The 25,437-nt window shown below is 51.6% G+C and overlaps 10 protein-coding genes across 10 annotated transcripts; 6 read left to right on the top strand and 4 right to left on the bottom strand.

Moving 5' to 3' along the window:
- Positions 1-965: 965 nt before the first annotated feature.
- On the bottom strand, positions 966-3,313 carry N7496_001709 (vWA domain-containing protein; the record flags this gene model as incomplete). The annotated part of the gene is made up of 4 exons (XM_056694640.1): positions 966-1,013; positions 1,082-1,710; positions 1,785-1,992; positions 2,072-3,313. The coding sequence occupies 4 exons, from the start codon at positions 3,311-3,313 to the stop codon at positions 966-968; spliced, it is 2,127 nt and encodes a 708-aa protein (XP_056561369.1).
- Positions 3,314-3,994: 681 nt separating this feature from the next.
- Positions 3,995-4,649, top strand: N7496_001708 (uncharacterized protein; the record flags this gene model as incomplete). The annotated part of the gene is made up of 2 exons (XM_056694639.1): positions 3,995-4,186; positions 4,251-4,649. The coding sequence occupies 2 exons, from the start codon at positions 3,995-3,997 to the stop codon at positions 4,647-4,649; spliced, it is 591 nt and encodes a 196-aa protein (XP_056561368.1).
- A 609-nt stretch (positions 4,650-5,258) lies between these two features.
- N7496_001707 (uncharacterized protein) lies at positions 5,259-5,945 on the top strand (the record flags this gene model as incomplete). Its single annotated transcript, XM_056694638.1, has 2 exons — positions 5,259-5,277; positions 5,347-5,945. The coding sequence occupies 2 exons, from the start codon at positions 5,259-5,261 to the stop codon at positions 5,943-5,945; spliced, it is 618 nt and encodes a 205-aa protein (XP_056561367.1).
- A 2,548-nt stretch (positions 5,946-8,493) lies between these two features.
- Positions 8,494-10,309, bottom strand: N7496_001706 (uncharacterized protein; the record flags this gene model as incomplete). Its single annotated transcript, XM_056694637.1, has 6 exons — positions 8,494-8,564; positions 8,640-8,742; positions 8,795-8,837; positions 8,905-9,235; positions 9,546-9,945; positions 10,013-10,309. The coding sequence occupies 6 exons, from the start codon at positions 10,307-10,309 to the stop codon at positions 8,494-8,496; spliced, it is 1,245 nt and encodes a 414-aa protein (XP_056561366.1).
- Positions 10,310-10,891: 582 nt separating this feature from the next.
- N7496_001705 (uncharacterized protein) lies at positions 10,892-12,444 on the top strand (the record flags this gene model as incomplete). The annotated part of the gene is made up of 3 exons (XM_056694636.1): positions 10,892-11,649; positions 11,710-11,781; positions 11,847-12,444. 3 exons carry the CDS (start codon positions 10,892-10,894, stop codon positions 12,442-12,444), a joined length of 1,428 nt encoding a protein of 475 aa, XP_056561365.1.
- An 843-nt stretch (positions 12,445-13,287) lies between these two features.
- N7496_001704 (MFS transporter) lies at positions 13,288-14,801 on the top strand (the record flags this gene model as incomplete). The annotated part of the gene is made up of 3 exons (XM_056694635.1): positions 13,288-13,542; positions 13,618-14,019; positions 14,073-14,801. 3 exons carry the CDS (start codon positions 13,288-13,290, stop codon positions 14,799-14,801), a joined length of 1,386 nt encoding a protein of 461 aa, XP_056561364.1.
- A 349-nt stretch (positions 14,802-15,150) lies between these two features.
- On the bottom strand, positions 15,151-18,073 carry N7496_001703 (uncharacterized protein; the record flags this gene model as incomplete). Its single annotated transcript, XM_056694634.1, has 2 exons — positions 15,151-17,543; positions 17,938-18,073. 2 exons carry the CDS (start codon positions 18,071-18,073, stop codon positions 15,151-15,153), a joined length of 2,529 nt encoding a protein of 842 aa, XP_056561363.1.
- N7496_001702 (uncharacterized protein) lies at positions 17,970-19,238 on the top strand (the record flags this gene model as incomplete). The annotated part of the gene is made up of 1 exon (XM_056694633.1): positions 17,970-19,238. One exon carries the CDS (start codon positions 17,970-17,972, stop codon positions 19,236-19,238), a length of 1,269 nt encoding a protein of 422 aa, XP_056561362.1.
- A 392-nt stretch (positions 19,239-19,630) lies between these two features.
- Positions 19,631-21,344, bottom strand: N7496_001701 (uncharacterized protein; the record flags this gene model as incomplete). The annotated part of the gene is made up of 3 exons (XM_056694632.1): positions 19,631-19,667; positions 19,723-20,604; positions 20,692-21,344. The coding sequence occupies 3 exons, from the start codon at positions 21,342-21,344 to the stop codon at positions 19,631-19,633; spliced, it is 1,572 nt and encodes a 523-aa protein (XP_056561361.1).
- A 1,262-nt stretch (positions 21,345-22,606) lies between these two features.
- Positions 22,607-24,980, top strand: N7496_001700 (acetolactate synthase catalytic subunit; the record flags this gene model as incomplete). Its single annotated transcript, XM_056694631.1, has 5 exons — positions 22,607-22,770; positions 22,835-22,924; positions 22,994-23,061; positions 23,169-24,854; positions 24,910-24,980. 5 exons carry the CDS (start codon positions 22,607-22,609, stop codon positions 24,978-24,980), a joined length of 2,079 nt encoding a protein of 692 aa, XP_056561360.1.
- Positions 24,981-25,437: the final 457 nt, after the last annotated feature.

Below are 25,437 nucleotides of genomic sequence, written 5' to 3'. Positions count from 1 at the left end.
GTCTCGCATTTCGCCATCCTGCATGATATGGCTCGAGGATGCAATTAGCCCGTAATGGATCTGGGGATCTTCTCCTGTCTCACGGGGTGGGCGGTTCACGAGTCGAGAATGGTCACAGGAGGTGCACGATCCATTCAAGGTGCCGGCGTGGATGTAGTCACTCTGGAAAAGAAGGTCCGTTTCAGGATCGGGCGATTGATAGAAACGTTGGCCACTCCATTGCTTCCTCTTCCTAGCTGTCTCGGTTAGAATCTCGCTAATCCGATTATCCCCTAGCATATGATCTGCTTCTAAGCTCGCGATAGCACTTAATAACACCTGAGGAGGCTTGTTCAGCTGTCCTCTCAGTACAAACTCTCCGGCCACCAGCCTCCCCATATCATGTTGGATCACGGCACCCGAGTTACTACTTGGTTTACTAACCACGACATCGCCCAAGCGGATATCGACCTCGGGGGTGGGAGCCCCGCCGCCTATGCCAACGAGGAGGCCGATCCGGATGGACGGGAAGGTATTGAGCATCCGCACAGCGACTGAAGCGGCAGTTGTCATCCCGTATACACCGGAGGGGAGACAGCCGAGGACGACGTTGTGGTCACCTATTCGGCCCAGGCGGTAGGTGTTGTGGTCTGTTGGGGCTTGGGAGGACGGTCGGCCGTGGTCTTCATCGAGCATGGTGATCGCGGCGGCCATTTCGAGAGGGAGGGCGCAGATCCAGCCTACGGTGTATTTGGTGGCGTCCATGGTGGGTGTTTGAATATGGAAGAGGTTATGGGAAGCCAAAAGAAATAAAGACAGGTAAGGAAAGGAGTCTCGTTTTGTATTGGCGAGGGAGCCTCGTCGGGTTGAACTTGAAACCAAGCATAGAATGAGAGGGGATCTTGGGCATTCTTGCATGAGGTATCTTTGTATTGTTTGAATCAAGTCTGCCAATTGAATCTTAAATTCCTGGACGTGGCCTGCTCTCATAGATTGGTCTGACAGTCAACAGCGCACAGGAACATCTTAATCAGCTATATTACCAACGTTAGTACCCGACTGCTTCTTCCTATGACAGGGGAGGTGGAAAGAAAGCACTCACATATCTCTCATAGGCATTCCGGTCTTTTTCGCTCTCCTCATCTCCTATAAGTTTCTCAATGACATCCTCCAACCGATCCGCCGCACTAAGAATCAGCCCGCTGATCCGCTCATCCTCACTCAAACTTTCGATGAATTCAATCGCACTATTATCTTGTCCAACACGAGCAATGATGAAAATCGTCGCCGCAGAGCCATACGCTGTCCCCAGCCTGCCCATCTTCGCCTCCAGAATCTGGTCTCGGAGACAATTCTTCGGCTCTCCTTCCGGTTGTCCATCCGTGATAATGAAGATAATCCTCGGCTTAATACACACTTGCTGACTGCGCTTCACGCCATCTCTCGCTTGTTGTGCCCGGTTATCCGCCCGCTGAAGTAGTGGTTGGATGACTTTCCCTGCTAGGGTGTTCCCTAGTCTCGTGTTGCCCTTAGTGGGAATACTGCAGATCAGATCGTCGATTTTATGCAGGTCCGTCAGGTTGTCGAACCGGCCGTCGCCGTCCTTAACCCGGTTCAGGAAGCGGAGAGAGATTCCATCCTTTTCGATGCGGGTTGCCCAATGTGCTACACCCTGCAGGGTCTTATTGAGGGTTTCGACTCGGTTGCCGAATTTCATGGAGCCGCTGTTATCTATACCAAATCATCAGTACAAATTCCGCTTTTCTGTTCTCGGGATGTGGGGGTATGAGAGTGTATTAACCTACCGCAGAGGATAAAAATATCAAATAAAGATAGCCTCGCCATCTTCCCCACCTCTTCGTCCGACAGCTCATAGTCGTCTTTGATCTGTTTGGCGACTTGCATTGCCCGAGTAGCCAGGTCTTTGGTCATTACCTCATCGAACTCGAACGGGCCTAAGTTCTTGTCGATGAAGTATTTAAGGTACTCGTAGTACTCCTCTGCTGTTCGGAGCTGGTATTCTTGTTACTATTCTCGCTTCTATACGGCACATAGTCACACGGTGATCAGAGAAAGGAGAGGCTTTATCTACCTGAACTTCTGGTTTCTTAGGACTATTGCTCGGCGTTTTCGGGTCTGGATTTTGACTCGGATCGCTGAGACCAGTCCATGTTTTCTTTGGCTTCTTTTGGGGTTCAAGAACGTCAACCTTCGCATCTAGCGTCGAAGGAGGAGGCTGATCAGGGATGTTTGGAAGTGGAAGCTTGGTTGTATTAGAGTTCAAGGAGGGAGAAGGAGTCGCATGGCTCAAAGGCGGGGGTTTGCGTGGGTAGCCGTTCAAGCCTGAAGATGAAGGTTCGGCTGATGTAGGCTTCAAATCAAGAGGAGGTGAGTTAGGGTTGCTAGCAGGTAATGTTTTGCTTCCCTTGTTATTTAGTCCTGGGGTAGGTTCGATTCCTTTAGGGTTCAAAGGTGAAGGCTTTGTCATATTCGGATTCAATGCCGGGGGAGCAATGTTTGATTCTTTAGGAAGTCCAGGACTGATCCCGCTCGATGTCTCTTTTTGTTTCTCCGGGTTCAATACTGGCTGGGGGCTACCTCTAGGGATGCCCAAAGCAGCCACGGACTCGGGGTTGTTAGGAGGCGGGTGTTTGTTCCCCGTGGGACTGAAAGAAGGGGGAGGTTGAGAGTCTTTTTGAAGTGTCGGGCTATATCTACTTGGGTTCAAAGACGGGGGAGGTGATTCGGGATAGTGTTCTTTTACTGTCAGTCCATTGACTGGTGGTGAAGAAGGTAGTGAGGAATGACCGTTGCTGTTGTTATTATGAGCTGTGTCGGAGTCCGGCTGTTGTCGCAGTGGAGGATTGATATCTGGCTTTCCGGTGCTTAAGCCCGAGTTCCCGTTGGTAGGTGGAGAGTTACTCGATGGTGCCTTAGCTGGCTGCTTCTGGTCCTGGTGTTTTGCTGGTTGGTTGACTGATATACCTGTCGAAGGATTCGGCGGTTTCATCGAATGCCAGTTGTCATGGTCCTCATTCTGGTCCTGTTCGTCCTGCTCATCCTCAGGAAGAATCTCCAACGCGTCCCCCAATTCCCGCACAAGCAATTGAATAAATTCAAGAAAGTCCCGCTTTCTCCGCTGGACTCCTTCGGCCTTGAATAATTGATCCTTCAGTTGAGGGGACAAGCGGAGATAATCATTCGCAAATCTCATGCAAGGTTCGCCGGCTTCGTTCAGAGACTCGATCACGACGTCCCGAATGCCGTAGGTATAAAGGTCGTCGCTGAGTTGCGGTAGCACATCGGTAACTTTTCGAGGGGGCTTGGTTGTCATTTTGCCGTTAGTATTACCAGCCTATAAATATTGTTAAAAAATGAGGGGATTTGTCTAATATAGGCTTATGCCGAAACGACTTTTAATCAAGAGGATGCGGTGGAGCAGTCAGATATGCTTGTATGTAGGATCTCAGTATATGCATGCACAAATTTTACGAGTACAAAGCTTGGCTGCAGCTAACAGAGAGAAAAAAAAGTAAAGGACCATGTGGTTTCGGTTGTCCTGGGAAGGCTATGTAATAAGGCACCTATACAGATAATAAGAGGAATTACAGATGATATTTTGCTATTTGGGCATCGTTACCACGTTCATTATTCCGTGAGGCCACGGGGGAGAGGTCAATGAGGCTGATAGCGAGTTCTCCTCGGAAAGAGCGTGGAAAAATATTTCCAGATGATACACGTAGGGTGACGACATTGCCCAAGATTACCTGCATGTTAAAAAATTGTGCAGGATGACTGACGTGTACGTCAAGCGCCGCATATCCTCGTATCAAATCAAACCGTCAGCAGGTCACACAGACTAACATGGGCGATCAACCAGGAGGGGTTCTCTACACCCTCCCATAAATAAGGCATGAAAAAAGCCGTATTCGAAGAACTTTTTGTTACCCAAGGCAAAGAATCCCGACACCAACGCTGTTTGTGGTGGTGGTCTGCCAGCCCAAGTACTTCCAGCATGGCTCATAAGATCCGCCCGGAGAATGCGATCCTAGAAATCACAGACGACGTGGTAATCCACTACATCTGTCAGGACGGGAATTTTCTCACAGAAAGAGACTTGGATGGGGGAGAACTGCTCCCACCAGAGGAAGTAGGTACAGCAAAGACGGGCACGGCAGCAGCCTACATTGTGCAGGGCGAGGGCCAGGTACGTGCATGTGATCTTATCTGAAATGCGACCCAATCGCAGCAGTGAGTTGACATCCTGCTAGCGCGCGATTTACTGCATTGCAGAGGGAGACGAACACGTCGAAGAAATCAACATCCTGCAGGATTTTGAGTTCAACGACGGCGATGGGGTGTGGGAACCCGGTCAATTGAGTGAATTGGGGATCGAGGTTCTGTCCGGAACAAAACTGGCAGCGATGCAGGTGGAAGAAAATTCAAGCCTCGTCATAAGCCAGGCGTCTTCAGGCGTCATCCAGGCTGTCCATAGGGAAAGTCGCGACGCTCCGTGGCAGCCTGACAATGGCCTTCCGCCGACTCAGCCGTTACCTGGCGCTATGATCCATGCTGCGAGAGTCGATGATCGGGTTGTTGTCCTTTACGCCCATCAGGACTACTCAATCCATGAGCTTAGCCTTGTAGATGGCCAATGGACTGGTAGGTAGTCCCCTCGTTAGCGCCTTGGGAAGGTGGTTAACGAGATTGTGCAATCTGCAGAACGCCAAATTGCTGGCACCAGAAGCGAGTATCGCAAGAGCCACATTTCCACTTCAGCGGCGGAAGATGGAGGATACACCCTTCGGTTCGCAGATGAAACTGGCGCTGCGTATGTGATTGATAATGGGGAGGCCATCTTGGTTGGTCAGATTACAGATAACGGGTTTCAAAAGCTGCATGACGCAGAAGGACATGGCCCAAAGGAACTCAAATGGTAGGCCACCTGATGGAAAGATTCCAGCAATTGCGGCTCTGAATCAGGCACTAGCAGACCAAAGTTGACGTTTAACATGGTTCACAATTTTTCTTGGGTAGATACTATAGCTGGTCCAAATAAGCAGGACTCGTGGTGCCTGATACGAGATACTCGGGCAGCGACAGCGACGATGACAACGTAGGTTGTTTGGGAGAAGATCAAATTTATTGTAGGATATAACACCGGCTATCGCCATGTCTGTAGGAAGCTCCTACTCATCGGCAGCCCAAAGTGAGTCTACTGAGTCCAAGACAGCTTAGTCCAGCAACAATCCACTATACGTCCTTTGACCACCCACAAAATGTCAAACCAAGCATCACGTATGTTCTACTGATCTCCCAACAGGAATGAGAAGGCTCAGCCGCGCTAACTAATAACCAACCATCCAGGAAACCTTTCCGGCAGTACCATGCCCGGAGGCGATAAAGCTGCGAATGGCACACATCGATCAGAGAGCCTATCCAAGGGGCCACCCCCGGCTCCGAACGTGCCGGGGATAGCATCGAATGGGCTACACACCACATCAAAAGACGCCGTCAAGCCACCGCCAGGCGGTGCTGGCCGCACCACCATAGACGGTCCCCTCCTGGAGTCTAGTCTCACCACAGAATATGAAGACATCCTCGATGATCTGGAAGAGAATTCCGGCATGGCCGTGAGCCTCACCAACATCATGCATGCCAGGATCGAAGAGCTCCTGAAGGGCCGCGCCCAGTCAGAGAAGAGCGTCGATGATCTAACAAAGAGACTGGCCGACATGACCAAGAGTCGCGATGAAAAGAATGCCCAGCTCCTCAAGCTACAGAAGAGTGATGCTGAGATGAAGAGTAAGCTTGAGGAACGGGACAAGCAGCTGCATAAACACAAGGCGGCGTATGAGCGGGTGAAGATTGTCAATGACAGGCTGAGCAAGACCCTGGCCGCTCGGAATAGTTACTTTGAGAGACCTATGAAAGCCGGTAAGTGGAATAATTCATCCCTAGTATAAATTATGTATTTCTAATGATCGGGTGGCTAATGTGATGATAGGCAAGGCATGAGGGCCAGTTAGCTACAAAATGGATAACTTGTGGTAGAGGGGGAAAGAATTTTCTATTTTTTTTGAATTTAATTTTCCTTTTGCTGCTGATAGCGAGATCGCATAAGTACATTTTGTTTGAGCATTTTCTGTAGTTTCTTTTTTTTTTTGCTTTCTGTTTCCGAAATGAGGGGGATTGACACGTCAGTGGTTGCCCGGACTTTCTATGGTTGGGAGTCGTCACGCCCAGTTCCTCTTTCCTTTATCAATAAGCCCCAAGTCAATTCCCTTTACTTCGTACATGCAAACGCAATGTCAGCATCTTCTACCTACAACCAAGGGAAATACACGGAGGAAATGAGCGAAGAACCCATAGGACTGGATCCCGCCGGTATTAGTCTACCTCTAGCATCGTACCAAGACACCCCGCAATCCTGATAATTGCAGTAGCAGCAACAAACCCTCAGGAGACAACAAAACCCATCCCTCTCACCTGGGAAAACAAACGAAGGACGTCTCTCGCTGCAACCATCGCATCTCACGATTCGCGAACGGGAGGGGCCTCTAACGACACAATACGCACGAGCGGCGGCGGGCCTAGTCGTAGCAGCTCCCAGCAATCGGTGAATTTCGAGCGCACGTTTCAGTCTATCGAGCAGAAGCCGCAGGCGATTGAGGACCTTTTAGCTGATATGGAAGGCGAGAATCTGCGTCTGAGGGATGAAAATGGAGTGCTCATAACGAAGATTCAGGATAGACTTGGAGATATTGAAGTGGAGCTGAAAAGGCAGGAGGGGGTGCAGAGTGATATTCGCCAAGACATTCAAAGTATGAAGGATCAAGCCATCCAGGTTGATCAAAATATACAGCAGGGGATTGGCGACTTGCGAGGGGGGATTCAAAGTATCGAAAAGAGGCGTCGGACCGATCTTGGGGAAGTGAGGAAGATTCAGGAGGATGTAAAAAACATTAAAAGGAAAGTGGACGCAGGGCCTCAGTCGTCCTGTTGCTGTTGTATATGCTAGCGTATTTTCAATCCATTATTATTCAACTTATCTGGTCATTAGGTGGTTCGTGGATTATAGGGTAGACCAAGATTATCTATATCTCAGTACAGCACGTGGTATACAACCCTATTTGGACCGCCCGAGGTGGACGATAAGCGCCAATTGCTCAAACCCAATTTTCTAAGGTAGAAAGTCCGGCAGAATTAACATAACCTACAGATAGAAGGGAAGAGAAAAGACAAGAGAAAAGACAAGAGAAAAGACAAGAGAAAAGACAAGAGAAAAGACAAGAGAAAAGACAAGAGAAAAGACAAGAGAAAAGACAAGAGAAAAGACAAGAGAAAAGACAAGAGAAAAGACAAGGAAGGGGATAGTCAAGTCGGTACTACAGTAATAGCGTTGCCCTGGCCTAAAGAAGAAAGCATCAGGGTCAAGGCGGCTATGAAAGCGATCGATAAGCTGACCAATTATGGGTTTTGAGCAACTGGCGTTTATCGTCCGCCCCAGACCGCCCAAGATCAGCTCTATGGAGCTCTATAGACCTCGGTATACTGTATCTTTATAGTCTATTATTATATAGGCCACGTAAGCCTAAAATATTACGATCCTTTTATCTTCCTCTCATAGAGAATCCTTATCTGTATAAACGCTCAAACCCCCTAGCTGCTCTTCTCTAATTGCTTCTAGCGCCGCTCTTCGGCGATCTTATCTTTTGGAGTGAAGAGCGTTCTACCTCTAACTAGAAAAAATCCCAACCAAATGCCAAGAATCACAAATTGTGAAAAGGAAAATGGAAAGGAAAGAGCAGAGTAAAGCTATATAAAGTTTAGACGGAGGGTTCACGTTATGAAGCTTCCTGATGTGAAGCAGGTATTCACGCTTTGGATGCCTTGTGGCCTGCCGAGCACGAGCCTGCTTCGAAAGGCGGAGTTTCGGTTTCTATAGATGCCTCTAATGAGTCTCTAAGTCACCAGTGGGTAGCTGAGAAAGGAAAGCTCCACCTCGCAGAGGAAACATGGTACGCAAAGCATCCTAAACATTCTACTGTTTTGACAAACAACATATTTATGAGTGTGATCTCGATGGTGGCATACGGACTTTGGATTAGGTGGGAAAATCGGCGTCGAGATCGCAAGTACCGCCCAGGATCTGTAGTCAATGAAGATGTGGCAAGCACTCGTAATCCTCGATTGCGATTCCAGGTATAGATTCATAGGCAAATGGGGATCCTGAAAAGCTGTGGACGGGTGGCGCGATCTCTGCCCAGTGTCCAAACAGTCCAGATCACAGGTTCCAAGCATTCATTAAAGTAGCCAAACAGCTAGCACACATCGCCAAGAAGGTGCATATCAAAGAAGTATCAAGTATATGAACAGAAGTAGTAGCAGCAAGAATATCCATCGAACTTATTAACGTAGTGGTAGACGAGGGGTATATTGGAAAAGAGCACGCTTCTCCTCGGCGAGAATTTCAATTACACGCAAAGCCTGGAGAATGATAACCAGAATTGATTATTCATTATCAACGAATGAATTAGCCAGGCGACCGAAGAATGGGACTTCGAAGTGGTCGAGCGTGTCAACTGTAGAAATAAAACATCAGCTATGAGAGTCGCAACGATGGAAGGGTGGCTGCCAGAATATGGTGTACGACTCACCATCTCGATAAGCACGCATGCTAAGAGTTCCCATGAGTGCTAGATCAATAATAAAGAGAGTCCAGGAGATGAAGCTGCTCCAGGCAAAGATGAGGTGAGTTATCTATGTTGTATTAGTCGGAAGTCCATCTCGGTAAATCGAACAGTGAACTCACGAAGATGACCGCAAATAGCATACTTGACTGCCATGCGTGGAATCTATAACCTAGCATTAGACACTCCATTTCCCTCAACTAGCGCCGGGTGTTTAAAGTCAAGTACATACCGCACATAGTCACTCTTGTGTTCAGCCAGCAGTAAAAACAAGCCTCCCGCTGGAGGTAGAAGCAAGTATGCCAGGGCAGCTTCCACATCCATGCGGATAGGGAGGCTAGTCTCAAAGGCACCCAAGCTTGCGCGACCACCCTCCAAGTCATGTCTGTAGCCGCCGTTGCCGTGTCCACCTCCAGCAAAGTGGCTTGGGGATGGCAAGTCGGTCGACGCCCGCGGCGACCGGAGGGCGGGAGATTTGACGCGACCGTCCAGAGTCGGAGGGGACAGCGCCCGCTCGATCTCGGGAGACTCGTCCTGGTACGGGGCGAAGTTCATGATGAGGGCTGGGCGAGAGCTGAGCCGATGAGAGCTAAGCTGGGGAAACCCGTCGACTATTCGGGGGAAGCTCCTTATCCTCGTTATCCTCCTTTCCTTATCGCGTTGCTTATCGCGCGGGTCGCGTGTTCGCGGCTTTCTGCCTCAGGCATTCATCTATTTACATTCGAGATATTTGATATTTGAGATTAGATATTTGAGTATTCGGGTATCATCTTCATTGGGCTCGTGGTGTTTTCTATCTCCAAAGTAAAAAAAATGTATCATACACAGAAATTTCATAAGTTTAAGCCTTGCCCCGGCCTCGTGCAATTCCACTTCCACGTGCGATCCCACTGGCCGGTCGTCGAGTGGCTGTAGTGGATGCCCCTCTCGTAGCTGCTGTGCGGTTGGTGCTCACACTCGGCGTCCTGCCCAATCCAGTACTGCGTACTGTGCCACGACTAGTTCCGCGACCACCACGACCAGTGGCAATTCGTCGTCTCTCCTCCTCTTCGGCTTTACGGAGTGCTGCCTCCCGCTGCTGCTGGAGGGCTTGCTCACGCCGCTCAGCCGCTTGCTGTCTCTGAATCGCTTCATTCTCCATGTCAGCCACATCTTGTGTGGCACCCTGCCAGTTTGGATTCAGAATGAGGCGCTGATTATGCTCGGTTTGGGATAGGATTCGGGTCCAAGTGTTTAGAAGCGTCGATGCAGACGCGACTGTTTTCGATACGGTCTGTAGAGAGGAATTGTCAGTTTTTCTGCGGTTCAGTTCGCACGCGTGCTGAGCAGCCAAGACAGACCTCCATGTTGCCCTTCGCCTTGTCAATACTGTTCAACAGGCCTTCAATGACTTCGTTGATGTTTCGCACGGCATGTAGCTCGTGCTGTAGGGCTGCTTCGCGGGCCTCTTGGCGATCGAAAAGAGTATCGCCCCCCTCATGGGCTTGTCGAGGCTCCGGTGCAGGCATCTCATCAGACGGTCGAGATTGGAATCTTTTGTGTGCGCCTCGCTTTGATGGGGAGTTCCAGAGATCCTCCGTGTCTTCGTCTGAAAGCTGGAGTCGCTCCATTTCTTCGGCGGTGCTTCGGACAGCCATCGCGTCGAGATGTGTGGCGTTACCCGTGGTCTCGGCGTGTATAATGCGGATAATGTGGTTTTGAAACCCAGTGCCAGTCCGATTACCCCTAAACCAGCAACTGGCCCATATAATCGCACCCAAGTCCGGGGCAATCAAATCAGGAAGAACGTCAACAATCGATACGCGGGACTAGCGAACCGCGGGGCGGGAAGTCTAATCGCCAAGGCGGTACCGACTGGGGGGCGGTGAACATTTGAGGTGGCTGGGCTCCTCCAAGCATGCCGCCCTTCCAGCCCTTCCAAGGGACCTCGCCCTTTCTTCACTTCTTCCTCACTCACGTTGCAACTATTACTGCTTCGATAATCACGAAAGAACTGCTATACTCCGTCTGTTATCGAATCGTTCCTTTCGACTGAATTCGTTTTACTCGTCTTCCGATCAAGTACATTTGCGCCCTTGTTTCACCCAGTGTCAACGTCAATCGAGAATCAGGGCTGTTCCGGGTTGCAACCAGCAACACATCCCTTGAAGGTCCTCAAAGTCTGGACACTTGGATCGCCATAGACCTCTGGAACTCCTCGTCAAGCGCGATCGATCACAATGGCGACGACTCCCCCACCGCGTCTGCAGACTCCCCCGCCAGACTCGCTGTCAAACCTGCGAGTCCCCTCTGCACCACTCCACGGGGCTAAATACGACCAATATGAGCCATATCCGCCTCGGTTTTCGACTAGAATAGCAAGCCAGCGTGCAGCCAGATCAATGGAAAGAACGCCCGAACCAGTTTGCCCAAGCTCACCGAGCAAGATGCGATCTCGAGGGTCACCGAGGAAGTATCCAAGAGTTGATGGGGAGACAGATCAGAGCTGGAAGTCAATTAGGAAAGAAGCCTTTGGACAGCAGTCTGACTCCTCGCTATCGACAAGCGAGCCTATTTCTGAAATTTCCGGATACCCTCAACGTCTTTCTTCTTCCGTCTCTCATCGTCACCCTTCTTCACTCTCTCACCCTCGCCCCGCAGCGACTCAGGCCCTGCCGACTCCTGCTAAAACCCCGTCTAAGCGAACGATCCAAGGCGATTTATCATCTACATCTCGCACTCTCTTCCCATCAACCGGCAAGATGTCATCCAAGAAGCCATCTCCTTTCTCACTGGAGAGCTTTGAGACCTCTTCCTCTAACGAGATTCAAATCTTCACCGACTCCCGTGATCGTATCCCCACTTCTGGTCCTACCTCGGGCAACCCATTTTCTTCACAGGCGGACTCTCCTGTTAAGAAGGGTAAGAAGGCTGCTGCTCGTATGCAGGGAGCTGGTGAGGGTGCTAGCTCGCAGCGTACCTCGGTCACTACTCCCAGGTGAGTTTATTTTAATTCCCCTCTGTGAATTTTTTACGGCTCTAACTCTTGTTCCGGCAGACGCCACCACCAGAGTTCATCTAGCGAGGAAGACCACTCGCCCAACTCGGATGAAGGAATTACCATGATCTTGTAAGTATTTTCACTTTACCTCACTTCTCCTAACTTTGAACTTTCTCTAACGACGTTTTATGCAGCCGTGGTAAGAAGGTCTTCACCAAGTTTGCTGATCTTGATGAGCAGGACGATGATGAGGATGACCTGGGTCTGTTTGCTTCCCGGCCGGACCTTCTCGCAGCCAACCCAGACATTCTGCATCGGGTCAAGCCTCTCACTCGCAGCTCCATCAAGCCCCGTGTTCTCTTCCCTGCTGCGATCAAGAGTAGTCCCCCCCTCGAGGAAGAGGATGCCACCGACGAAGAGGATGCCGAGGTGGCTGAAGCCCAGATTCCCGAGGCCCAGATCCCTCATATCACCACCAAGACACCCGCTGTTACCCCCAAGTCCCCACAAGCGCCCCAAGCTCCTGGTTCGACTCGTCTTCTGCGATCAAACGCTCGTCTCACAGCACAGGATGAGGAGACCCCGACTGGTACGAACGCCGCAGCCAAGCGGAAGCGTATCAGCCCATTCGATCAGTGGCTGCGTAAGAAGCAGGCTATTGAGGAATCATCCTCCCCTGCCCCATCTACAAAGCGCGAGGCCGACCTTTCGGGCGAATCCCCGTTGACCCCACCCTCTGCCAAGAAGACCCGCACCACTCGGGCAGGTGCTTCTACTGCGTCGTCGACTTAGTCTCATTTCTGTGTTCACTACTGCACTCTCAGTAGCTAGAGTGATGACTCTGTTGCCTCGCAACGATTTTTCATTGACATGGTGCATCGATCAGCGACTTATTGCGCCTTCGTTTCTCTCGCTTTCGTCTTTGTGTCCTGCTCGGTCTGTTCGTCCCGACCCGCAGGTTCCTTTGCTGCTTGGAATTCCGGATGCACGACAATTCTTTATTCAAGCTACTGCCATACTGCTTATTGCCGTCCGAATTCTCTGTGGCGTCGTTGTCTCTTTTTTTTCTCTCCCTTTTTCTTTATTTTTTATTCCCTTTCTCAAGCGATTTAATGTTTACCCTAGCCATGACATGCGTGTCTTTCCGAGCACTGGATTCTTCTGCTTCAACTTGGCGCGTGGGTTTGAATATGGTGGAATCAGGATACCAGGTAACTCGTGTCTTTTCTAGGAATGGGTTTGGGGAGTTTGGATCTACTTTTTTGTTTTTCTGTTTTCGGTTTCTGGTTCTTCTCTGAATTTCTGTCCTGTCATTATCATATCTTTCCCTGGCTCTGTGGGATTGTAATTCGGACATCAATGGATAGAGCAAGAAACCAGCGGTTTCGCTGACCTGTCAATGAATTGAGAGCACTCATATGATGAAGCACTTTTATCTTCAAGACTGTAAAAGCCTAATGTAGAATTCAGGCCCCCCGGGTGAGTCTATATAGTGTGGTAGTATAACTATGACTGATCAAACATGAAGAGGTCGTATTTTCCCCGCTTTTAGGTAAGTGGAAAGATCCACCGGAACACCATCAGCAACTTCAAGTACGCCTCATTTCCTTCACAGATTCTAGCTTATCAGGAGACATGGCTACAGAGCAGACTATCCTTGCTGATCCGAGCCTTGCTGGCCCACCCTCAGTCTCTCCTAGTGATGAGATACACCCTACATCTACCCCGGTGACTCCAAGATCCGAGGATGACACTCCTCCACTGCATGCTGTCAACGTCGCCCTCCGATGGAATGGGTCAAAGACTATGATATGGAGGGTCCTCGCAACATTCTGGTGTGCATTTGTGATGGGCTCCAACGACGCTGCATATGGATCTATCATTCCTTACGTTTGTACTACCTTCATGGACAATTTTAAAAGGAAAAATAAACATTACTAATCGGGATTTCCATACATTATCTAGCTCGAGCTTTCCTACCAGAAGAACTATACGGTTATTTCACTGGTGTTCCTGTCGCCATTCTTTGGCTACACTGTGTCTGCCATCCTAAGTAACCTGATTCATCAACGTCTCGGCCGTCGAGGGGTGGCGTTTATCGGACCAGCATGTCATGTACTGGCCTTTGCAGTCATATCGACTAACCCGCCATTCCCAGTCCTGGTGATCATGTATATCTTTGTTGGGCTGGGAAGTGGTATTCAGAATGCGGGGTGGAACGTGTGGATTAGCAGTCTGGCGAATTCCCACGAAGTACTCGGTTGTTTCCATGGATTCTACGGTGTGGGAGCTACAGTTAGTCCTCTGGTAGCGACAACTCTGATCACGAAAGCTGGCTGGCAGTGGAACTCATACTATTATCTGCTGGTACGTATCTTACCTCTCCACTCTGGGCTATGTAGCTTCTGGATATTGCAAAGGCTGACGAATACCCCAAGACTGGAGCCGCTGTCCTTGAACTCATCAATGCCACCAGCGCCTTCTGGACAGAAACAGGCACCAAGTATCAACAGGATCACCCATCTGCCCCAGGCAGAGAAGGAGGTGGATCCCTCAATCAGACAAGACTATCTCTCACATACAGAGTTACCTGGGTATGCGCCATCTTCCTGTTCCTCTATGGCGGCTGCGAAGTCGCTATTGGAGGATGGATCGTCGTGTTCATGACGAACGTCCGCCACGGCAGTCCCTTTGCATCCGGTATGGCCGAAACAGGCTTCTGGCTCGGCGTCACGGTTGGCCGATTCGTGCTAGGATTTGTCTCTCCTCGCATTGGAGAGAAACTCTCCATTATCGTCTACATTGTTCTTGCCATCGCGCTGGAACTGATTTTCTGGCTCGTTCCTGATTTCATCGTTTCGGCGGTGGCAGTCGCGCTGGTTGGGTTTTTCCTGGGAACAATTTTCCCGGGTGTTGTGGTCGTTGCTACTCGGATGTTGCCAAAGCATTTGCATGTCGCGGCTATTGGGTTTGCGGCTGCGTTTTCTATGGGTGGAGGGGCTGTCTTTCCTTTTATGATTGGTGCTATTGCGCAGGCTAAGGGAGTATCGGTGCTACAACCCATTTTGCTGGCGATGTTGGCTGTGGCTCTCATGATTTGGGGCACGCTGCTTCGGGCTCCATCGCAACAGTCGCAGCATCAAGTTTGATAGGTGATCAGAAACGGAAATATATGTGGAAAAGGAGGCAAGGGGCGGTTGAGCGGTATGGGAGATTGAAGAGAACAATGTCCGCACAAAATGGAGAACATTAGATATTTGCAAAAACTGGATACTGTTTATCAATTGAAAAGCGCCATGAAATTCAAGGCATGCTGATTTTATTGATCTATGCCCAGTGGGGTGCGAGTCAGATAGGCACCTATTCGAATAGCATAACAAAGGAAATTCGTCTCATGCAAGGTGCCTTTTTTGTTCTGTCGTAACCATCATAAAACAACCAGGTCAGGGGACTGGATGCTGGGAAGACCAACACAAGGTGGTATCTCAAACAATGCAATCAAATAAATTCCAAGTCATCTTCTTCATCATCGTCCGAAAGTATCCGTCGCCCGGGGGTAGCATCCCCGCCCAGGCTATCTCGGCCGGCTTCTCTGATTCCTTTAGAGGTGATAAACCGAGTTTTCTTGACCCCACTACCATGAGGTTTGTCACCATCATGGGCCCGTTTCATAGGACTAAGGCGAACATTGTTCGCTTTGCCGAAGGTGACAAAGTTCAGACTCTGACTCGAGGGCAGTGCCTTCGGTGTTGAAGGAGTCCCCGGCGTTTTCTCCTTGTTTTCACCGTTGGCTTGGCCTTCATTGGCAGTGCGGGTCCGAAGATAATCTGCACCGACACCACCGGAGCGGCCAGCAACAAGCTTTCGGGTGATATCACGCTCACGCTGCTGAGCTGCCAGGCGTCTTCTCATCCGCTCTTCCTTGTTCTCCATGCCACGGCCCATCATGCCGGCCGCAATGAAAGGATCGTCGTTGGCATCTAGTAGCCTTGCGGCCGAGTGTCCCGCAGCGGGATTGTATGAGGCGCGACCAGCTCCCCCATTTCTGGGCCCAGGAGCGACGTAATAGACGGACTGGGTCCCCATGTGATATTGGGCACCCTCTGCCTTCAATTTGCCATCTGGTCTAGAACCATCCGAGCCTCCAAAACGTGAGCCTCGACCACGGCCTTTCGACTCTTGCCAAACGCCAGTACGTGAACCGGATTTGCCGCCTCCACCAAACATACCCGTACCGCTGTTGACACCAGAGCGCGAACCCTGAGTGCGGCGCACTTGAAGATCCACATGAAAATCACAAAATTCCGTCTTTCGAGCATCTACCCAAGACTCGCATGTTTTCCCATCTTTTCTGACGGACTTGCAGAAGCCAATGTCTTGGGCTTTTCCTATTTCGAGAATCTTGTCATCAGATGAGGACAAAGCCAGACTGAACCGATTGGTGTCAAGCTTATGCTTTGGGGGAGGCATGATAGTTGGGTTCAGGATCGCGATGAGAGTACCCTCCGATATTTTGTAGTACCGGGGAAATGCTGTATCGAAAAGGAACAAGTCAATGGTCCACTCAAGGTCAGTCAATGTCATGACCATGTAGCTGTTGGTATTATTCATCCCATCATCGTAGGGGTCAGCTGTCTTGGTAGTGGCCTTTCCTGAATCCTTGGTCTGCTTGGTATCAGACTTTGACGCGACAATTCCAAATACCACGAAATCGCCATCTATTTCTTCTGGAAGTTCAAAAGCAGGCGCTTTGACTGTCTTGAGAAGATCAGGGATCTTGAGGGTTCTCTTATCGGCCAGACTGCGGCTCAAAAAGGAGTGCGGAAGAATACGATTCGACAGGTGGAGCCCAGAATAGGACTCAAACTTGGACGGGTCTGGTGTGCTTCCTCTCTGTTCAGTTCCGTCAGACGCCTTGTCTGACAAGGCTCTCATGTGGCCTTCATTATTTCTGACGCTGGGTGTTGTCTGGCTGCGCTTTGTCATTCCAGAACGAGATGTACCCATAGATCTGAGGATATCCTCACGACTGAAACTTGGCGCTTGCGGCTCCCGACTCACAGACGACGGAGTCGAAGGCTGTTCTTTTGCAGCCGCCATCTTGAAAGCCTCAATCTCAGATTTATCCAATTGGAAGCCTGAGCTCCGGCCTGCCTTGACTCTCTCGGCCTTCTCGGCCTTCTCCATACGGAGCTTCTCAGCCGCTCGGCCTTCGGCCATTCGCTCGCTGAAGCTTTTGATCCTATTCAAACCTCCACTGCTTGGTGAGGTTTGGGGCCTTTCTGAGAACACATCATTCGATCGCGACATGGCATTGCTTCGAGTTCCGAGTTGACTCGTTGGCCGCGGGGGCCGTTTGAGAGAGACATCGGCAGCTGTCCAGCCCTTGTCGATGCCCATCTTATATCTCTGAGGGGACCATGGTGCCTTAGGGGGATCTTCTCGTCGCGTCGGCGACAATGGCACTTGAACACTATCCGTGGGTGCCTTTCGTGGCACTGCCTGGGGGCTTTTCGGGATCAAAGCGTGGCTTTGAGACCGTATGATACCGGAAGAAGGACGAAGGCGCCTCTCCTCCCCATCTTCTGTGTGCGAGCTCGCAGTTCCGGATCTCCCTCGACTCTTTTGTAGTTGTTTCAACTTGAGGCGAGCCTGGATCTCCGCGAGCTTCAGCTGCAGTGTCTCTTCGTCTTCTTCGCTGTCATCCTCATCCACGCCCTCGTCCAGAATTTGATCGGCTTTTGACCGGAAGTTGGGTGTTGTGTTTGAGCGTTTCAACGGGGAGGAAAGGAGTTGTCGGCGCTGTTGCATGTCCTCGTATTTCCTTCGTCCTCCCGGCGAGCTGAGGAGGGCATCGCGGGGAGATTTCGGCGGCCATGCAGGGTCCACCACTAGCGGAGAGATCAGAAATCGCCTACTCAGGCCATTGCCATGACAAAAAAATCACTTACTGGTAGCTTGCAATCAAGGGATCGGTCAAGAATCGAAATCAACATGAGGCAGCATTCCCAGCAGCTTCAGCCGCCCCGCGGGCGTACGTCAAGACTTGGTCACGACAAAAAGAGCAGGAAGCTTGTCGATAAAAGAGAAATAAGAAATAAGAAAAAATCTCCAATGCCGACGATGCAAGAAATGTTAAGAATGCGCAATAGTTTCAGGCCGCAAGGACGTCGCATGGGATGTGAGATGTGAGAGATCACCTGCATGGCTCGGCCCGCACATGATTCCGCAAGGCGCGTCCAGGCGCGTCTTCGCGATTTCCCTTTTAAATCCACTCGGCCTCACTTCCCTCGCCAGTCCACCCATCTGTCGCAAAAATGCCCCGCACTCGCTCTGCTGCTCCTCCGGCGAAGTCTGAATCTGCCTCTGAGCAGCAGACAAAAGCATTGACCTCTGCCGAAAAGCCCAGCAAGACCTTCATCCTTCCGTCCAATACCAGCGCCAACGCGCGTCTACTCTCCCTGCCGAACCCGCAGTCCGGCGACCTATCTCGCTACCTTTTTTGCCCAGAACGCGGAATTTTCGAGTTTACAGTTGTCGCATCACCCGCATCAGCCCCTCGGAGTATTCTGTTCACCCCTAAGAAACACCAATCGACCGAGTCCACGTCAAAAGATGAGAAGTCACCCGCGACAGCGTCAATTGCCAAGAAGGCTGAATTGCTGGTCGCAACACCAATAGATGCAGCCTTCTTCCTGGTCCCACTTCTTTCATCCTCTTCGAAGACCGGACAATCCCTATTCCAGCCGCTGGACGACATAATTGACTCGAATGATGACCTACACCCACACTTCCGCCACGTCCTCTACGACGAAACATTCCGCAAAACTCTCCTTGCTCGCGCCGAGGCCGTCTGTGATACCGTGGAGGCTGGTGATGAAAACATGTTCCGATTCAGCGAGACCAAGCTTCTCAAGGAATTGCTCGCCAAGGCAGAGCGGATGGCCGCGCAGGGGCTACCTGCGAGCTTGGAGGAGCGTTTCATCCGTCAGGCATTGGCTGCTCCATTGATGTCGGTCAAGCGTGACGATGCGTTGACAAACCAGGGCTCAAAGGAGAGCGAGGCGAACCCAGTCGAATCGGATGAGAGGTCAGACTCGCCTTCGACAATGGCCACAACTGCGACTCCCTCGGTGTCAACGCCTGCTGGTGAAACTACTCCTGTACCTCAGCCTGCCGGTGACGAGTCAGACGACATCCGCCGCTTGCAGCGGGTTTCTATTTCCTTGTCATTCATGAAGGAATCCTATTTGTCGTCCGCTCTATCCTCTCGAATCGATGAAATGCTCGCCTCCCCGGATTCACCCTTGGATCTCAAGCCGTTGACCGACCGTCTCAAGGAGCTTGCCACCCTACGAGCGGAGGCTATAGCTTCGCGGGGCGTGTCTGACTTCAGCCGCAAGCGTGGGTTGGATGACGAAGAGGTTGAGGATCGGGCTGAGAAGAAGCGGCGAAAGGATGAAGAAGAGAAGAAAGCCAAGGCATCTGAGTCTCGGGGAGTGCGTGACCTGAAGAAGGTCAACACAACTGGCATGAAGAAAATGAGTGACTTCTTCGGAAAGGCAGCCGTTAAGAATAAGACTTGATGAGTTGTTGGTAACCCGTCATATTCTTCTAACACCCCCTCATCCGAAGGAGAAGAGCCCATCGCTTGAAGGTCCCAGCGAGGGATGTACAGTTTTCAAAAACTCCAGCCCCAATGCGTCACTCTTCACGAGGCTCCCGAATGAAGCCAAAAATGGCCTTCGGAGACTGTTTCAACTTGTTTCTTCTACAAGTGGCCTCCTCTACAAGTACCAAGCTCTAAGAGGCTTTGCTGGGAGCCATGCATACTTTCAACAGCCGACGCTCCCCGTTCTACATCGAGTATATGGTGAATACTTTATGGGTCGATTGAGGGCACTTTCAGAACTTGAAATGTTTCTAGAACATTTATATATGAAGATCCCACCCCACCAGGTTCATTATATCAAGAATCTCACAGGGTAACCTCGTCAATAGCAGCACCGAAAATCCTATACGCATATTAGCTCAATCTCATCCCTTCATCATGTTGTAGAAATCACGTACACAAACGAGCCATTAGACGGTTTGCTGATAACCATAGCCTGCTTCAGCTTCTCCTCGCTCATATCAGGGAACTTCTTGAGATAGTACTCGTTCCGCAGGGCAGTCGTGACAGCGTCAACCTTACCCTGAGGCAGCATGTGCACAGTGCAGCCACCCCAACCCGCACCAGTCAAGCGACTACCCCACGTACCCGCGCTGCGGGCAATAGTACAAATCTCATCAACCTCGGGAGCACTGCAGTCATAAGCGGTACGGCACGACTCCTGCGACTCGTTCAGCAGCTGGCCCAAATAGCGGATACGCTTGTCATCGAGCTTGGACGCCTTGGCCAGGCAAGCCTTGAAGTCCAACACACGGCGAGCCTCCTTGTAGACGTGCAGCGCACGCTGGCGCAGGAGGAACCGCTCGGCCTGCACTGGGAATGAAGACAGGAACTTGGACTCCAGCTCGGCGACGCTGATGTCCAGCAGGGTGGCCATCTCCTCGCGAGTGTAGCCCTCTTCCTTGGTGAGTACGTCCTGGACGGCCTGGATGACGGAGTCGATCTGGTACTCCAGCGGGTCGTGCAGGCGCTCTTCCTTGGTCATCAGCTCTTCGTGGAAGTTGCGGAGGCTGTAGCCCAGCGAGCTGTTGTCCTTGGGCAGGGTCAGACCGAAGTTCTTGGCTAGGATCACGGCGGCCAGGGTGACCTCGGCTACGCGCAGGTTGTAGTGTCGCGGGGCGGTCTCGGCTTTGTTGGAGGTGACGAAGCTCTGGGCCATGAGGAAGGTGATTTCGTCGGTGGCCTTGGGGATCGGGATGTGTTGGGCCTTGAATTGGGGGTAGAATTTGGTGTAGAGGAGGAAGCCGCGCTTCGAGAAGATGGAGGCAGCTTGGTCCATACTGTAGGTAGAGATGAATAGCGTTAGAGAGGGTTCCTTGGAATGGGTTGTCCCAATTGCACATTTTGGGTAGAAGAGGAATACTCACCCGCCAGAGTAGACACCGACAGCACGCTCGGAAACAACAGCGAGATCCAAGAGATCCTGCTTCGACACGTTGTGGTTGTTGGCCTTCATGACGGCCAGGGCACTAGCACACACGAAGGCAGCGCTGCTAGAAATACCACCACCGGGGGGCACATTGCCGTCGACCAGGATCTCCATGCTAACAGGGACCAGCGAGCCAGCATTCTCCTTGCGCAAGAACTTCAAAGCGCCGAGCAGGCCGGCCTTGAAGTAGTTCACCCACTCGTGCTTCTTAGGATCGATCTCGATATCAGTGTCGTGCGGGACACTAAACTCGCGCGCGGGGAATTTTTCCGGTGCGACATTGGCAATCTTGACGGTCGAGCCGGAGGGACCAGCGGGGACGACCTTGACGGCCATGATCACATCGACGCTGACGGCGGTCGGGAGGACATCGTAGAGGGAGTAGTCGATGTGCTCTCCGATGATGTTGACACGGCCGGGACTGCGGGCCACGAAGTCAGGGCGATGGTTGTACTCCTTGTTGAACTTGGTAATGAGACCGGTCCAGCGCTGCTGGTGCTCTGGGGCAACCGAGCTCACGGAGGCATCGTCGGTCGCGTAGACCTCCGCGATGGATTCTGTTTGCGGGACGAGCTCCTGCGGGGCAGACATGGCGGGGTGCAGGGTCTTGACGTTTTTTCTTTTTTTATGGCGGGGTAGAGAGGGGGGAAGGAAAGGAAGCAAAAAGAAAGTAGTAGAGTGACAATGGAATTGTTTAAGGAAAAGAAAAAAAAGAAGTACAAGTGATGGCAGCCAAGCCCCCAGGTTTATGAAATTCCCCGGGTAAATTGCATGTAGTGGGGGGTTGACGGACTCCGGAGGTGGCTTTTGCGAGATTTCGTGGCCCGGTGTCCCTTTACAGTGTAGCCTTTGCGGGGGGTTCTGGCTTGGGCCCCCATGGAATCCTGTCAAAGTTTATGACGAAGTATATATCAGGGGCAATTGGGGGTTTTGCATAATTGCAATTATCATACTCCGCCAATATAGTTATCTCTACGTTATCTGTTCTTGTACATGCTACAACCGGGTACAGATATCCCGTGCCCCGAGTCCGCAATTAGGGTAAGAAAGCCCGTGACCTCGTGGCGCTAGTCGTGGTTTTTTTTAGAGAGGAAACTAACTATCATTTGGCAGGAGAGACTAATTGAAGCCCAGCCCAGGGCATGGGAGAACAGCCCTAGACAATGTCAATCTCCAAGCTTCCGGGATCCTGACAATCGAGTCCAAAAGAAGGAAACTATAGCTTATGTAGGACGGAGACAAGTTGACGGCCCGATTTGCAAGGGACCCGCCCGGCTTTCCGAGCGAGTGTTGTTCGGGATTTCTTGAGAACTTCGGCAAAAAAGAAAAATATATCCGTGTCGGCTACTATCGGCTCCCCCCAATGTCGGGGAGGGCGATCGTAAGGACCCGCAGGTATAAGTGGCTGAGAAGCTGGAGGGTAGAGATTACGAGAGAATTTAAGGTTGTGGGGATAGCTGGGGGCAGTCTGTGCAGGTTGAGGACGAAGATGGGAATGGAAAGTTGGTGATATGTACTACATACTACTGTACAATGCCAAGTTGCCAAGTTGCCTGCACCGGCCCTTCCCCGGATCTGTAGCCTGAGAAATCAGACCGCCAACAATCACATGACGAGTCGTCTCCCGGAGAATCCAGTGACTCCGAGACTCGCCGAGGTCGGAGGTGCGGAGGCGACCTCAACCAATCAGCAACGCCGAATTCTTGACTCAGAGCGGTCGGATGGTTTGGGTTTAAGGCGTTTTTCGTCTCCCCCAGAGAGATTCACGGCAAGGGCCCATTGGAATCTTATTTTTCCCTTCATTCGCCTCCCTTCTCAAGTCCTCAAGTGCTGCTGGGCTGCTGTCGGTCAGGATGATGCCTCTCAGACCGTCAAAGACCGCTCTGCGCGCCATTCACCTCCAGAGGCAGCTTGCCTCTGGTCGTCGGCCCTTCTCGACCTCGTTCGTGGCTTCGGCTGCTTCGCCCTACCGCTCTTCTCCTCAGAAGCGTGCTCAGAGTACCGCCACGGCGACTTCGTGAGTCTTTTTCGAAGGCTTTCGTCTGGAATTGGATTCTAATTGCGTTCAACAGTGACTCCAGGCCCGTGCCGAGCCCTGCCTTCAACCAAGAACCTCACCGCAATGAAGTTTCGCCTCTGCAGAACCGCCAGCTCCCCGAGCTTGATGACTCGTAAGGCTTTCTCTGTTGAAAGGTGTACGACAATAGGTTGGACTAAGACTAATGGATATCCAAATATAGGATGGTTGGTATGAGCGGTGGTGAGATCTTCCACGAGATGATGCTCCGCCTCGGCGTGAAGCAGATCTGTAAGTGAAATGTGTTTTTTTTTTCCATTACCCTTTTCTACTCTCCTTCCCCCTTTGATATGTCTGTTTTGGTTCCAAAATTTTGGCTTATACAAGATTCAAAACAGTCGGTTACCCCGGTGGTGCCATTCTTCCCGTGTTCGATGCCATCTACAACTCAAAACACTTCGACTTCGTCCTCCCCAAGCACGAACAAGGTGCCGGTCACATGGCCCAGGGTTACGCCCGTGCTTCTGGCAAGCCCGGTGTTGTTCTCGTCACCTCTGGCCCTGGTGCTACCAACGTCATTACCCCTATGCAGGATGCCCTGTCTGACGGTACTCCCATGGTCGTCTTCTGTGGTCAGGTGCCCACTAGCGCCATTGGTACCGACTCCTTCCAAGAGGCCGATGTCATCGGTATCTCTCGTGCCTGCACCAAGTGGAACGTGATGGTCAAGTCCGTTGGTGAGCTGCCTCGCCGCATCCAGGAGGCCTTTGAGATCGCTACTAGCGGTCGCCCCGGCCCTGTCCTTGTCGATCTGCCCAAGGATGTCACCGCTGGTATTCTCCGCAACCCGATCCCCATGCACAGCACTATTCCATCCCTCCCCAGTGCTGCTACCGTCGCTGCTCGCGAGCTGAGCCAGAAGCAGCTTGAGAGCACCATTAGCCGTGTGGCTCGCCTCGTCAACAAGGCCGAGAAGCCCATTCTCTACGTTGGTCAGGGTCTCCTTGCCCGCCCCGATGGTCCTGAGATCCTCAAGGAGTTTGCTGAGAAGGCGAACATCCCTGTTACCACTACCCTCCAGGGTCTGGGTGGCTTTGACGAGCTGGACCCCAAGGCTCTGCACATGCTCGGTATGCACGGTTCCGCGTACGCCAACATGGCCATGCAGGAGGCCGATCTGATCATCGCGGTTGGTGCCCGTTTCGACGACCGTGTCACCGGTAGCATTCCCAAGTTCGCTCCCCAGGCAAAGGCCGCTGCTGCCGAGGGCCGTGGTGGTATCGTTCACTTCGAGATTATGCCCAAGAACATCAACAAGGTCGTCCAGGCTACCGAGGCTGTCGAGGGTGACTGCGCCGACAACCTCCGTCTGCTCCTGCCCCAGGTCAACGCCGTTCCTGAGCGCCCTGAGTGGTTCGCCCAGATCAACGACTGGAAGTCCCGCTTCCCTCTGTCCCTCTACGAGCGCCAGACTGCTGAGGGTACCATCAAGCCCCAGGCTGTCATTGAGAAGCTCAGCGACCTCACCGCTCACATGAAGGACAAGACCATCATCACCACCGGTGTCGGTCAACACCAGATGTGGGCTGCTCAGCACTTCCGCTGGCGCCATCCCCGTACCATGATTACCTCTGGTGGTCTTGGTACTATGGGTTACGGTCTTCCCTCCGCTATTGGTGCCAAGGTTGCCCGTCCGGACTGCCTGGTCGTCGATATCGACGGTGACGCCTCCTTCAACATGACTCTGACTGAGCTTTCCACCGCTGCTCAGTTCAACATCGGTGTCAAGGTTCTTCTGCTGAACAACGAGGAACAGGGCATGGTCACTCAATGGCAGAACCTGTTCTACGAGGACCGTTACTCCCACACCCACCAGCAAAACCCCGACTTCGTTCCCCTTGCCCGTTCCATGCGCGTCGCCGCCGAGCGTGTCTCCAAGGCCTCTGAGCTCGAGGCTAAGCTGAAGTGGCTGATCGAGCAGCCCGGCCCTGCCCTTCTTGAGGTTATCACTGCCCGCAAGGTCCCTGTTCTCCCCATGGTTCCTTCCGGCCGTGGCCTCCACGAGTTCCTGGTTTACGACGAAGGTAAGCACATCCGTCCATCATCACCCTTGAAACAAAATACTAATTCTTTCAATAGCCAAGGAGGTTGAGCGCAAGGAGATGATGAAGAAGCGCAATGCCCCCACCGAAGTCAACCTGCGCGAGTAAATGCTCGACACGAGTGGCTGGACGGTATCCTAGCCACACACGAAGCCCATCCATCTTGACCGTCATTTATTTTTACCGTTGATATCCATGGCGTTTTCCTGGCGGGTCCACCAAAAGCGATTGGGAAAAAAATCAATCAGTTGAACTCGACAATCTTTCTAGCACCAAAAACCACTGCCTTCCCCCTTCACCCCCTACAGACAGACTGGTATGGCAAAAAGTTTCAGTTCGGTAGCCTTGTGAAAGGATTACCAACTGTTTGAGTGGGGAGATGAAGCTCCCTTTTTTGATGACCTGCATTGCGATTGTTTCGTCATCTTTCGGGTTTCCCCTATATTCCACCTATGCCGCCAATCTTTTCTTCATTTCGCCCCGTGTGTATATAATGTTCATGTGTTTCTTTTTGAGTCATAGGTCGTGATGGGGAGATGTGCCATTTCGGATGCTATGTTATTGG

The sequence above is a fragment of the Penicillium cataractarum genome (genome assembly GCF_028827025.1).
Source record: "Penicillium cataractarum strain IBT 29864 chromosome Unknown utg000001l, whole genome shotgun sequence".
Taxonomy (NCBI): domain Eukaryota; kingdom Fungi; phylum Ascomycota; class Eurotiomycetes; order Eurotiales; family Aspergillaceae; genus Penicillium; species Penicillium cataractarum.
This window is presented reverse-complemented; position numbering and strand designations above follow the sequence as displayed.